This window comes from Zingiber officinale, chromosome 1B (genome assembly GCF_018446385.1).
Source record: "Zingiber officinale cultivar Zhangliang chromosome 1B, Zo_v1.1, whole genome shotgun sequence".
NCBI lineage: Eukaryota > Viridiplantae > Streptophyta > Magnoliopsida > Zingiberales > Zingiberaceae > Zingiber > Zingiber officinale.
Genome location: NC_055986.1, coordinates 12,232,893 through 12,246,694, shown reverse-complemented (window position 1 = coordinate 12,246,694; position 13,802 = coordinate 12,232,893). Strand labels below are relative to the sequence as shown.

The window sequence follows — 13,802 nt, the reverse complement described above, 5'->3', positions numbered from 1 at the left end:
CAATACTATACGCTTAAAAGTTTACAGATTTTTTCAAATTACGAACCCATTGATTATTTTATATGTAATGTAATCTGGATTATAAAAGATAGTGAAATTTTATAATCTAGATTACAAAGTAAATACTATGCAATTCGATTATATTACGAGATCGTCGTTTAACTAAAATTTAAATATCGAATATACCTTTAGTTCACCGTGGCCATCGCCATCGCCTCTACCCGTCGTCTCCTAATCAATTAGTTAGACAGAAAAAGAATCGTGCTCAATTTATAGAAAATATATTAATTTTTTAAAAATGATATTGAATTTAGAAGGAAATATATTTTTTTTTTTATATTTTTATATCTATTAAAAATAAAAATAATTAAATAAATTAAGAAAAATGATATGTACAGGAAAAAATCTTAGGAAAATATTAAAGAATAGGTACATATAAAATAATGAGTCCATAAAAAATGAAAATGATGGACTATTAATTTATATATCTATCTTTAAATTTTTTCTGAAGATTTTTTTATCATTACTCATAAATTAATATAGAGTTGTATATAAGAAAAATTTACATATATACAAAAATGAGAGTTTTTTTTTACATAGGAGTCAAAGGAAAAAAAAATAATTTATTACGACTTTTGTACCATTTTTCCTTATTTGTTAGCCTTAAAAATTAGAAAAAATAAATCCGTACACAAATTTAATATAAAATTCGTGTGAACACGTGAATAAGCGTGAACGGGACTGCATGTTAATCCTGTTTTCCTCACTTTTCATAATCTTAAATAGTAAAAAGTCCATTGCTGACTCGCTGTTTTCTTTTCCCTCCTTCCTCGTCATTTTCCTCCCTTCTTCGTCGAGTCCCTAATTCAAAAAAACGAAGTGGACTGGGCAACTTGTAATTATAATTTGATCACAGTCAATCAGTCATAATTAAATCATAATTTGATCATAATTAATTATAATTTTCCTAAATTTATTATCCTTTCAAATTATAATTCAGATCGGATGAATAACTTAAGACCTGTCCCTTAGCCATTTATCCATTGTTGATGGTCTTCAGACTAACTTCTGACTATCTGTCTATCTGTATTGACTTAAACTGTAATTTAGAAATGATGAATTTAGAGAAGAATTATAATTAATTATCATCGAATTATGATCAGACTCTGATCATAATTATATCCATCTTCTAATCCACAGCGAATCTGGTGGCTCCTCGTGTTCTTTTGCTGACGTCACGGTCTGCGAAGTGCGTAGAAATGGAATGGACACGTGGAAAATTGATTCTCTCCGTGTCCGTTTCCATACTCGATTAATTGGGCCTTCGCGCTGAGCCACAATTTCTCGGTGAGAAAGCAAAACCACTATTTCCTAATCCAGTTGAGTGGCAGACTCAGTCAGAGCGCACCCATTTAATCAATGCGCTGGGTGCCCAATCCTTGCAGAAACATGGCGCAGGGCTCAACGGCTATTTCGTCTCGATCGCCTCTTTATTTCCGGTTCCCCCATCGAACCTCCCAATGCCGCCCTACTCTCCCGTCGCCTGCCCTCCTCTGCCTTCGCCCCGGCCATGCCCATTCCATCGCCGTATCTCTTATCGCCCTCCGCCGGCTCAGCGGCGCCACTACCAGCGCTTCACCGCCGGAGCAACAACAGGTGGAAGAAGAGGAGGTTAGGGGAGGAGAGGAGAGCGCGCCATGGGATAAGGTCTCGGCCGTCCTCTTCGATATGGACGGAGTTCTGTGTAACAGCGAAGAGCTTTCGAGGATGGCGGCCGTCGACCTCTTCGCCGATATGGGTGTTTCTGTCACAGCTGACGATTTCATCCCATTCATAGGGACTGGTGCTCTTCTTTTCTCCTTTCCCTCTTATCTTTCTTGCAAGTAGTACTCAAATAGGTTCTTGGTTGGTAATGGCGCTTGGCTTAGGTTTTCTCAACGTAAACCCTATTTGAAAAAAGTAGGGCAATATCCGACCGCTGTATCTGGCTCTGCCATATTCTATCATTATCTGTAGAGCCATAATCATCCACATACCGTTGTCTCTCACTTTGATGGTGACGATCTTGCATCTTCCAGAGTCTTGGCACCAAGCAATAATACTAAAGGATTAAGAAGAAAACTTATTAAGCATAAATTTACCAAAGAGTCAGGGCAACATTATTTGATTCATAGGCATTTGTTCATTGCTCACCATACCCACCATGCAAGTATGTCCAAAAGTTAAAGTATTGATACTAATTGAGCCAGAACCCTTTTAAGTGACTGGTTCCAGAATTATTGGCACTTTCCAATCAATAAAGAGATTGATTGGCAAGTGTGGATCAATGCCCTATAATTGATGATGATTCTGGGTTGAATGGAAAAATTGGGAATCTGCTTCATGAGTTTATGTATTTTTACAAATGGTACTTGTGTAACGATAAGTATATACATTGAGTCATGTAGGCGAGGCTAATTTTCTTGGAGGTGTTGCCTCAATGAAGGGAGTGAAAGATTTTGATCCACAAGAAGCAAAGAAGCAGTTTCTTGAAATTTATGTTAATAAGGTAAAACATATTATTATTGCTTTGAGAAGATTGATTGTTATGTTCCTTAGTGTTTATGCATCCAAAATCAAATTTTGTTTGCGTCATTTTAGTATGCAAAGCCAAACTTGGGAATTGGATATCCTGGAGCCCTTGAGTTTATCATGGAGGTATATTCCCCTTAAACTAGTACTTTTTTTCCTATTATCTTCTAAACAAGTAAAATAAGTAATGGGTCGATGCCACCATTTTAGTGTAAAAGAAGGGGGCTAAAGGTTGCCATCACATCTAGTGCCGATAGGACCAAGGTGGATGCTAATCTTGCTGCTGCCAATTTGCCTGTTTCTCTGTTAGTCAGGATTTACTCTCACTGATCATTTGTAATTTCTGAAGTTCAGTTTTATTTCCCTTCATGGCATCTTTTATATGCTAACAAGGATGGGTTAATATGTTTCTACATATAAGGACATATGCTGTAACATGTCATTGGCAAGGTTATCGAATTGAGGTTCCAATCATGAATTGTTTTGGTGATTTTGGTAATTCTGAATTGTATCAAATTGTGGGTTAGAAGGTTCATGTTAAAAGATGAATGTTGAAAAAAAATTCAACCTTACTAAATTTTTTAAATATATCCTATTTAACACCATAATATGATTAATAAATTGTAATAAATCAAACACTGAAGCAATGGACTGAAAGAAAAAAAATAGAAATGTACCATTAGTTAAGACAATCGACCTTGAAACAATAAATTTCATTTTGAAAGAATAAAACCTGACTTTTAATATTATATAAAATTAGCTCTTCCCAAGTAAGGCCATGCATTGTGTACCTGAATATTTCATGTAGTATCAACATCTCAGATGCAATTAATTTGACAATATTTAGCTATGGTATTCTATTTTCTCGTCTTAGTTCAAATAAACCTCAGGTACATAAACTATTCTCATCTAATCTTCTTTCCAACAATTGCTGGATTCTTAGAGATTTTGCTGTTTTATGCATATCAGGTTTGATGTGATTATATCTGCTGATGCATTTAAAAAACCAAAACCAGCCCCAGATATATTTTTAGCAGCTTCTAAAAGCTTAGACATACCTCAGTCCCAGGTATATGGTGTATCTAAAAATTTTCTGCAATCTGTTTAAATATTATTTTCTCCCTAAATTATTACTTGCTTTTGTCCTAATTCTTTCAATGTGATTTCAAAATTCAGTAAATGTCTGAGAAGCATGGAATTTTTGCAATATTTCACTGTTTCATGAAGTTTATATTTCCTACAAGCATGCTATTGTTTTATAACTGAGAAAGTTATTCAGTGTATAGCAATTGAAAGTGCTCTAGCTGGAGTTGAAGCTGCAAAAGCTGCAAAAATGAGGTACAGTTTGATTTACTACTATCTTTCTTGCTAACCATTATAAATTGCAATTGGTTAGTGCATCAGTTTCTTCCTAACAAAAACGAGGAAAGTTGTTCAGTTAAAATTTTGAAGTTCCTTATGCAAATTCAGTTTGTATCTTATATTTTGCATGCCCTATAAGAAGAAGAGGAAGAAAGCTCCTAGAAATCATGTTGGTCAATGAAACCACAAGTTTATTAGTCGTTACACAAATAAAGGGACCTTGTACATCTTTTTGTCCTTGTAATTAACATCTACAAGAAAGTGGTCCTTGTGCTCACCATTATGAACAGCGTCTCCCCTTTATCGGACAATATACGTGTCTAGGTTGTCTAAATTTTGCCTTACCACATTCCTCAAATTAAAAAAGTCACCTTTATTTTTATTTTTCAAAAATTGTAGTTATATGATTTATTACATTTCTGTTATTAAGTCAGTAAATTATACATTAATGATTGGTAGTTAACGGGAGAATCACATTTTGTAGTTCCATAACCAAGTTTAGTATGTGTGTGTAAATGCTGATGTTATAGACTCCTGCAATCAGCTAAGGACACAAATGCATAGACTGACACCATTCTCGACAATCTAAGATTTTTGGATAATTAGTCATCCAATTCAAATTTATAAACATTAGGAGTATGGGTTTTAATCATACTTTAACTTAAGTATCCATTGTATAACTATTAACTCTAACTCTACCTCAAGTTCGAGCATAGACATTTGTTGATGTCTAGCTTATTTCATAAAATGGAAGATGTTCCAAATATAAAAAAGCATTAGAAAGACATTTGACAAAGTGGATGAAGACGTAAAACTGATGTAACAATTGAGAAAATTTGACAATGTAACATTCTTGGCTAAACTTCTTCAAAAAAGTCTTTAACTGAATCTGATCGTAAAAATAGTTGATACAATCTTTTTCTTTAACTGACTCTAAACTAGAGCTATCATTTGAATAATGTTCTTTGAAGAGGAGGAATAAATCTCCTATAAGAGATTGAACAATGTTCTGACATCTATTTGTGAAAAGGAGAGAATGTTGGAGATATACAATAACTAATCCATTGCATTCCAAAAAGAAATTGGCTAATGTGTTGCAAAGGAAAGATAAGATTAGGGTGCTGACAATCTACTCTGAGATGGGAGAAACACTGTAAGGAGATAATTTCTCATCAAACATTGAGAGAGAGATGTCACGAGAGAATAAAATTTGACATGGCTTTGATAAAAGATATTGGAAGAGATAAACATCTAATCTCATCCTTGTCATGTATATAATGTATCATAAGATGAAAAAAAAGTAAAAAGAAAAAATGATGATAAATGAAGAATCTTGCACTTCAACTTGAAATAGAAAGATAAAGGGGAGATCACTCAATAAAATATGTTTGCAACTTCAAGAACAACCTCTTATTAGTCCACTTATATCTTCTGTAGGTACAATTTATTTTTTTACCTTTGCGTCCCCTTTTTGTTTTTCACTAATCACCATTGTTTTTCTTAAAAGCTCCTAGGAATCTAGCCTTTTTTTGCATAGGTATAAACATGATTTAAAGTGCTGTGCCGAGACGGTCGAAACTGGCAAAACATTTTGTTCCACCCGGCGACCGGTACCGACATGACCTCGGCACCGACACGACCTCGGCACCAGATCCACTACAGCTGTGACGTGTTGCGCGACCTTGTGGCCACAGCGGAGTGGTCGCTCGACTCCACAACAGCAGTGGAGGGGTCGCATAACTCTTCTGTTGTCGTTGCGGAGACGTCGAGCGACCCTACGGCCGCAAGGGTTCGCACGACCACCGCGATCGCGCCGGAGGAGTCACGCAATCTCGAAGTTGCGCGATCTTGCGAGTGGTGTCAGATTTTAGATTTTTTAAAATTAAACTTAGCTTAATTATTTTAATCAACTCCTAGCTATGATGGAGATAATCTAAAGAGGCTTTATTAAATCCTAATAAAATTATCTAATTAATTTTATATTTCATTTATTTTAATTTAAAAATTATAATAAATTTTTTATTTATTTATTTATCTATTGCCATATTTTTTCCTTTTTTTTAAGATTATTTGTTATATTGTTTATTTTTTAAATATTTATGTTAAATATTTTATATTTAAAATTACTGAAACTATATTGACACGGTACGATACGGTATTGAAATCGTATCGTTCCGGTCCAGGACCGCAACCTCAGCACGGGTCGAAATTGTAAACGTTGGGTATAATTATTGACTCAGATCAATGATTGGATCAGAATATTTAGATCCAGGACACTCTAGTAGCTGGAGTCATCTTATGGATTGCAATTTGCATCAAGGAAAAAAACCAGACCGAACTGGTGGATCAATTATTGACTCAGATCAATGATTGGATCAGAATATTTAGATCCAGGACACTCTAGTAGCTGGAGTCTTCTTATGGATTGAAATTTGCATCAAGGAAAAAAACCAGACCGAACTGGTGGATCCAAAATTGGAACTGGCTCTCAGAAACCAATGCGATTTTGTCAAAGTCTGACCTGAGATAAAATGTCCTCCAATATAAACAACATGCAAATGATAACAAATTTGTCATTTTTGCTCAATAAATCTATAAAAAAATCATATGCAAATTTCACTAGCATCTAGAGAAGAATAGTTTATCTTTGGTTCCATGTATCATAGTCTTGACTCTTTCATATAACTAAATTGTAATGCATTAGTCTCTATCATGAAGTGAATCTCGCGCTTCTTTAGCTTATTAGCTTTTGAAGTTTTGCTTCTCAATCTCCACATTTAGCAAGAGTTGTGTGATGTCATTAATTCCAAGATAATAAAGGAATGATTATTTACAATTGTCTTGCTTTTTGTTTAAAAGATCTCTTTCATTCTCATTTTGGTGATTCATTTTAGTTAATACTAAATAAAAGAGATATTAGATTTGATTGATCATGTTCTCATAGTAAGTTCATTAAACCTCAACCTAATTTGCTTTAGTTTTATATAATGACAGGATTATGAGTGCACCAGCTAGGTTGTTGGACTTGTGTATAGCAGATTATATATATCATCTAATAAAAAGACAAGAAAATATCTATTGCATCAACAATATTCATCTGTTCACTTGGAAAATAGACTTGTTGCAGACCAATACAAGTGCAAAAGGAAGCAAGTTCATCATAACTGAAGATCGAGTCAAAAAGAAGCTTAAGTGTATTTTTGTACATCTAAGGATTAACGATCAAGTGAAACTTGCGATGCCTTTATTCACATGGGGAACTCCCTGTATTCTATGAAATGTGAGTAACCTAAGATACTGCCATCTTGGTTTTTCCAATGTGAATACTTACATTATCTTGCTTTGCTACATTGATTTTATTTTTTCTGTAATCTACTTAGCTTGCACATTGATTATGCAGTAGCTTACTGAGTATTACTGCACATTTTGACCACAAAAAGAGTGCTCAATTTTATCTTCCAGTCTATATACTTGCGTGGTTGCAAAGATCACTTTTTATATAAAACAAAAACACAAATGCAGTTTTTGTACAAATAGTGCAATTGTGAAGGTTTGATGACTAATTGCCTTATTAGGTGGTGTCTCGATGACACTGACCCAGGGTTGTTTCGGACAACACCTTGTATATAGCATTCTGCATCATAGTATTTTTGTATGTTCCCATAGATTTCTACTTTTCCCACTTGCGACAAGAATCTAACAGCTGAAGAAAAACATGTATTTTCAGATGTTTCACAACAGAGATACTGGAAGGGTTTGATGTACAAAGGACGAGTGGTTTTGCTGATACCGTGAGAAAATATGGCTCTCTCACAAAATCTATAATGCACTACTACAGTGAGCAGTTCTGCATTGGCAAGGTCAGGTACTCTAGGGTTTGCCTCTCATATGAGGAATTTGTCAATAAATGCAAGATCTTGAAAAGATGACTGTTAGTGACGTTTTTGCTCTTCAACTCATGCAGGTGATATATTCTTCTTCTTCTTCTTTTTTTAAAATTATATGCACACTTGGTGCCATTTCCATTTCAAGTTGCTCTGTGGTATTTCAGGTTCCTCAGGTAACAGAAGATATTGCTCTTGCTGTTGTGGGCTGATATCCAACAGTTTTTTCCCTGGCACAGGCATACTTTCAGCTGGTAAGTACTCTGCCATATTTCTGTTTGGATCCGTCACTAACAAGAATTCTTCCCATGATTGATAATGCAAACGCACCTTGTTTGCAGACTTCAAGTTCTAGGGTCTTTGGAGCATTCCCATTCTTGCATTGGGGCGTCCTTGCAAAGGAAAAGACAAACTCCAGGAGTGGAAGAAATGACTTGGATGTAATTGTTTTTGCTCTAATTGGTTCACTTAGTAGCTACTTGAGTTTTGGACTGATTGATAATTCAATCATAGAATGTATATCACTGTAACCATCATTAAAATCTCTACAATTCCCTTATCTGAGTTATACAATAGCAATGTAACCTGAGGCCATTTCGCAATCTACACGTCCGTTTATGGCGCTAGAATGAGTTACGCCGAGAATCTGGGCGTTACTCTACAAAGTTTAACCCCTCCTATTTATTAAATTTGATGAATTATGTCAGTGTTATTAAATTACCTATCATATAACCAACAACAAAATATCAGTAATTACTTGGTAAACAAAGTAAACTTGAAGGCTTCGGTCATTGTATTCTCAATAAATCAGGGTTTAGGAATTTATTCTCATTCTATTAAAATATTTAATATTATGTAAACCATGATGCCTCACTTTGACAAATGGATCTGACCTGTCCCTCGGGATACAGTATGATGGTAAGAGATAGGATGAACTCTCATACAATGAGACACTTCATATCCCCATGGCGCTCGAATCACTCATGAGCCGTCAATTATGATCTATCTATACTTCCCGAATTAACTCTGTCAGCTGATGGAAAATTTCCGTGAAAATAAACTTATCATGTCTAGGATTAATCAATTAGACAAATGAATCTATATGACCCACTTGTTAAACTACTGCCACGAATATAATCTAAAAGTAAGACTAGCAAAACAAAATTTTCCCTATGGTAAAGTAATGTTATTAATGTATTAAACAAAATAGTTTAGACTAGTACTACTGGTAAGTGTGTAAGAATCAACATAGGACAAATAATGGAAACTTTCAAAACGATAAGCTGCCAATTTGAGTTGTGCCTACGTATGGATTGTCAAAACCTAAAAACACAACTTCACCAGATTTAATGTATTCAACGATTAATAATGGGACCAATCTTCAATTAATGATCCAAATTTAAGTGTATCCTGACGCAAGTCATCTGCCACTGCATACTCAAATAAAAAAGAGATAACATCTAAATAAGATAATCAAAGTGACACCAACTAACGCATTAAAAGGATAAGAACATATAATATTTTTTCCATATCTTATGGCAAAGTTCTGCCCTTATTTTTTCTAATTCTTTTCCAGGAGTTCGGCACCCAGCATAAGCAGTTCGTAACCATGGCCTGCCACTTTTGTGGCTTGACTAGAAATTTAATTGCTGATTACCTTCAATTAATATATACAGGTGGTATTTTAACCACACTCAACAAAGTGCACTATTTGGATTCGAACTTCAGTTCTCGTATCATACAACAGGGCTCAGTTTGTCCCGCTTTGGACGATACGTTTAATCTATAACCAAAAAGGAAAAACTAAAAAAATAAATAAAAGGACCTCCCCGCTTCCTACAAACTCACCAAAGCTATGAGCAGTGCAAGAACCCACGTTGGAGAATAACTGGTAGAAGCAGCAGCTGCACATGCATAAGCAATGCCAGTAAAATTTCAAGTTTGAGAAAACTTAAATTATGAATAGATTTAAAATCAATAAGACTAAATATTGTAAAAAGAAATGCCAGTCTAATGCAGCTAAGATGGTTACAAACTGTACATAAGAACGTCCCCTACTAAAAAATAGTTAGTTGCTAGCATTTGAGACAAAATGATTATATGGATCTAACATGGATTTCCAGCAACATTGAAAACATATTAAGTATGACTCGAGGAGCTTCCTGTACGATTTTTATGGACTGCTATGAATAACACAGGAAATGGACGCGCGCGTGCACGGCACACACACACTATATACAATTTATGATTGACACAAAGACAATCTATTAAGATTGTGTATTCACAGAGGTTCTCCTCCTAATTACATTGGCATTTGGAGCTAGTAAGATTGAGATTCCTCTTTTACTTTAACATAGTATCAGAATTAGTCCCCACTAATGATTTTGGTTCTGAGAGTGCCTGCTAAAGGCATGTTAAAAAGAGGTAAATAGGAAGATGAGAGGTAGAAACTCTACCCTTTTAGTCAAGTTCCCCACCTAAATGAATGCATTACATTTTATGTTAGATTGGGCTCTCTCTTAGGTTTTAACAGGTATAATATGACACTAAATTGATGCTTCTATAAGCCCTCAGATGTCAATTACATTTCCAAATGATCTAATTTTTCTGTTCAAGAAAAAACTTGCAATTTCATTGGATTATACTGAAAATGTCATTCTAACTTAATTGGTGAACCACTCACAAGTATCTAGTAAAGTAGATAGTGCCTGATCACACGAATCAGTATTCTCTCCACCTCTGCCTGTGGGCGCGTTGTGAAAAGGAACAGCAGGTGAAGGTGATACAGGAAGAACACAAGGAGATGGAAGTAGAGGATCTTGATTACCATGTGGAGCAAGTAATTGCGCACTCGAAGGTAAAGCAGAGCTTGCTGGTGCTCCTGCATGTGCAGAAACATGTTTTGAGGCTGCTTCATGCGCAGCAGATTTAGTCTGAGGAGCCAAAGGCAGACTAGCTGGAGTTAAATGATCTCTAGTTTTTGATTTGCTTGGAAATCCATATTGGAAAGAACTAGAAGCTTGACTTTCATGATTGTTATGTGAAGGAGCAAGGACAGGAGGTACATCTGTGTGATGATGATGAACATGATGTTGCCAATGGTGATGGAACCGGTGAATATGGTTTACATTTGGTTGTGGAGCTGGACTTGGTATTTCACTGCCTCTCTTGGTGAGAGAATATCGAATAAAAGAAGACAGACGGACCTGCTTTACTTTACCAAATACAGTGTGGTTCAAACCAAGGTTCCCTTCAGAAGAATCCCGGATGTTCTTAGCCAACTGCTTTAACCTTCTCAGAGAAGGCTGATGATTCCCCACTGCAAGCATGATAGATATCTGAACTCTTGTTGGTGGAGCAACAGTTGACCCTTCCAAATTTGTCAATTTAATGTATAGATTCTGTTTGTAGCCAGAAAAAACAGAAAGTTAGTGAAGAAGAAATGAAATTTAAACCTTTGAAAGAACCCAAGAAAACGCCCCAATTGTGAACATTAGAAAACATGAACTAGCTTCAATTCCTGTTCCTAAAATATGGTCAACGGATTCCTCAAGTGAAAAGGACTAATATAAAGCATTGTTGACGAATCGGAACAAAGCATTGTTAATATAAAGCCATAAGCCCCACATTTTGTACTTGGATAGGTGGGAATCATGAGAGGCATTAAGCGAGCCCCTAGCGACCTACCTAGCTACTCATATCCAAAAGCACAACACTGAAACTAGTAGATGGTACATTTCATGACACTTGGATGAATACTAAAGATATCATAATATTGCCACATTAATTTGTATTCTTTATTTACCAAAGAAAACATATTAAATGAACTTGAAAAGGATAAGAAAAGGAACAAGGAGGCAAACCTCATTGGAAGTGAGAAGAAGCCCAACCTTCATCTGGTCTCTCAATTCTCCAATTTTATCCTCTACTTGATTGATGGGGAAATTCAACTTGAAAGTGAAAAATGTATGTACTTTTTGCAGAAGGAAAATATTTTGTGGAGGGATAATTGTAATTCCTTTAGGAAACTTTAGCACCTCAAAGGATGATGAGTTCCCGAACAAGGATGTGGTTAAGTGAAAAGTCGACTGACGTACAACTAATGACATAAACGAGGACCTGAGAATGCTTAGCGCAGTTGAGGATATCATAGCAGTACTGGGGTAGGGCAAAACTCCAAAAACCACAGTCGTCCAATTTGTATCGCTAATTGGTTCCAAAGAAATAATAGATACCTAATCAAAGTAAAGCAAGATATCAGAACAGTTCGTCTTATAGAAAATTGAAATAAGAGAAACATGAAAGGTACCCAAGAATTTGGAACACCAATTTCTTCAAAAATGTCGAGTTGAAGCCTTGGAAGATTGGTATTTAGCATGGAGAGCGACTTTTGGAGTTTGAAGCTTGCAATAATATCAGCTGGAAGAATTAACTTATCAGTTCATGTAAAGCAGAGTAGTATCCAGTCATTTTATTTGATAAATTAATGACATTAATCTGAGGAAACATACATACTATGGCCAGTGAAATGTTGAGGAATCTGACCACTAAAATTTGTATACGATGCATAATTTAACAAAGAATAATAAAAATCGGGTTTCTAATCAATAAAGGTTTTGTTTGGTTAGAAAATGCAGTTCAATGGCTGTTTGACATTTATCAAACAGAGAAAAGGATAACGTAGTTTTTAAAAACTAGTGCGCCTTTTAAATAAATAGCAAAATTAGAGAGACACCAATAAGCCAGCAAGTGCCATCGAACCAGGCAGTCAATCGAACAGTCTACTTTATGATTCTTGATTCATTTCTTATCAACTTTTGATTCTTTTTTGAATAGGCAAATTTAGACTAGAGAAGATAATAACAAGATATTTAAGCTTTAGCTGCCAAAAGAAGTCATCTAAGAACACACACATCCACGACCAAATTGTCTTTCAGCACATACATATAGCTTGCAGGATCTGCAGATAATGAATTAGCAAAAAAAAATCCTTACTACCTTCACAAGCAAAACGCCAGCTAATCATCCAAAAGCTAAGAAGAACCATAACGAATATCCAGTAATCGGATCCCAAAATTGGTGAAACAAATTCTTTCGTTCTCACCTGCGAAGGTCAGATCTCCACTATGACCCTTGTGACCGCCGTAATGCCTCAAAAACGGAGGCAGCCAGAAGATTACGGAGAGCAGCATCGCGACGCCGAGAACCAACGCCGCGACGCAACGGAGCCGTACGATCCGACGTAGCCTGGTACATCCGTCTCCCGCATCATCCTCCGCTGTCGACGCTGGCGGAAACGCCGATTCCGACTGGTTCTTTCCCACCTTCCCCATCCCAACTTCCAGATTTCCTCAGCTCCCATTACATCCCACCCATTCCTCACGGCAAACGATCCAAACCCAAATACGCAGATCAAGAACAGGACCCGACGTCGGGTGTGGACTCCTCCAGCCCTAAAGAAGGACGAGAGAGAGAAAGAGAGAGAAGGGTAGAAGAACAAGAGCTTTGAGTGCATTGCCCGTTTATTTATTTCGAAGTAACTAAGAGAAAAAAGTTTCAAATTTCAAAATTTTGAAAGAGCGATCGCCGATGGATGAGGTCAACCCTTCGATGCTGCATCGGTGGGCCACGAGGACAGGCCCTTCCACCATGTGCCGTGCCGTGCCTGTGCGCATAAATTAAAGAAACGTAGAAGCCTTGATTCTTCTAACACCCACCCACCCACATGGCACGATTGCAGATTGGAATAGCTTCCGAAAATAAATGGAGTTATTTATATCTCAAAGTTGGAAACAAAACAGAACATGGTGGTGGGCAACATTCTCTCTGGGTTCTTAGTGGGTTATGCTCGATCTTTTCGTTACGATTTAGTGGTTAGTACATAAGATATTATCATTATGAGATCTCGGATTAAAAATTTCATAAAATCGAGATAAATATCTTCCTTATGTGTTAATCATTATTCCAAAGACTAATAGTTATCCG

The 13,802-nt window shown here is 36.0% G+C and overlaps 2 protein-coding genes and 1 long non-coding RNA gene across 5 annotated transcripts; 2 read left to right on the top strand and 1 right to left on the bottom strand.

Annotated features, from left to right (window-relative positions):
* The first annotated feature begins 1,403 nt into the window (after positions 1–1,403).
* Positions 1,404–3,958, top strand: LOC122051043 (protein SUPPRESSOR OF QUENCHING 1, chloroplastic-like). Its single transcript, XM_042611962.1, has 6 exons — positions 1,404–1,843; positions 2,448–2,548; positions 2,641–2,697; positions 2,782–2,876; positions 3,541–3,640; positions 3,851–3,958. The coding sequence occupies exons 1-6, from the start codon at positions 1,420–1,422 to the stop codon at positions 3,941–3,943; spliced, it is 870 nt and encodes a 289-aa protein (XP_042467896.1). The 5' UTR covers positions 1,404–1,419; the 3' UTR covers positions 3,944–3,958.
* A 2,604-nt stretch (positions 3,959–6,562) lies between these two features.
* Positions 6,563–8,430, top strand: LOC122040615. The gene is made up of 4 exons (XR_006128664.1): positions 6,563–7,213; positions 7,661–7,897; positions 7,985–8,071; positions 8,159–8,430. It is a non-coding gene; the product is annotated as an uncharacterized LOC122040615 (long non-coding RNA).
* Positions 8,431–9,350: 920 nt separating this feature from the next.
* LOC122051024 lies at positions 9,351–13,309 on the bottom strand. Of its 3 annotated transcripts, none has more exons than XM_042611937.1 (5): positions 12,922–13,309; positions 12,127–12,236; positions 11,681–12,052; positions 10,501–11,218; positions 9,351–9,721 (listed from the first exon to the last, which is right to left on the bottom strand). In XM_042611937.1, the coding sequence occupies exons 1-5, from the start codon at positions 13,148–13,150 to the stop codon at positions 9,654–9,656; spliced, it is 1,497 nt and encodes a 498-aa protein (XP_042467871.1). In that variant the 5' UTR covers positions 13,151–13,309; the 3' UTR covers positions 9,351–9,653. The 3 variants fall into 3 exon arrangements, with proteins under 3 accessions (XP_042467871.1, XP_042467878.1, XP_042467884.1); XM_042611944.1 differs by having other exon boundaries at positions 10,645–11,218; XM_042611950.1 differs by having other exon boundaries at positions 11,024–11,218.
* Between the last annotated feature and the right edge of the window lie 493 nt (positions 13,310–13,802).

What these genes read in the sequence shown, in the direction of transcription:
- LOC122051043 (XM_042611962.1), top strand. Translation starts at nt 1,420, where the DNA reads ATGCGCTGGGTGCCCAATCCTTGCAGAAACATGGCGCAGGGCTCAACG. An exon ending in TTGAAATTTATGTTAATAAG is followed by an intron (nt 2,549 to 2,640) that starts GTAAAACATATT and finishes GCGTCATTTTAG; the next exon opens with TATGCAAAGCCAAACTTGGG. An exon ending in CCCTTGAGTTTATCATGGAG is followed by an intron (nt 2,698 to 2,781) that starts GTATATTCCCCT and finishes CCACCATTTTAG; the next exon opens with TGTAAAAGAAGGGGGCTAAA.
- LOC122051024 (XM_042611937.1), bottom strand. Translation starts at nt 13,150, where the DNA reads ATGGGGAAGGTGGGAAAGAACCAGTCGGAATCGGCGTTTCCGCCAGCG. An exon ending in TGGAGATCTGACCTTCGCAG is followed by an intron (nt 12,237 to 12,921) that starts GTGAGAACGAAA and finishes TAATTCTTCCAG; the next exon opens with CTGATATTATTGCAAGCTTC. An exon ending in ATCTACTTTACTAGATACTT is followed by an intron (nt 9,722 to 10,500) that starts GTGAGTGGTTCA and finishes ATGCATGTGCAG; the next exon opens with CTGCTGCTTCTACCAGTTAT.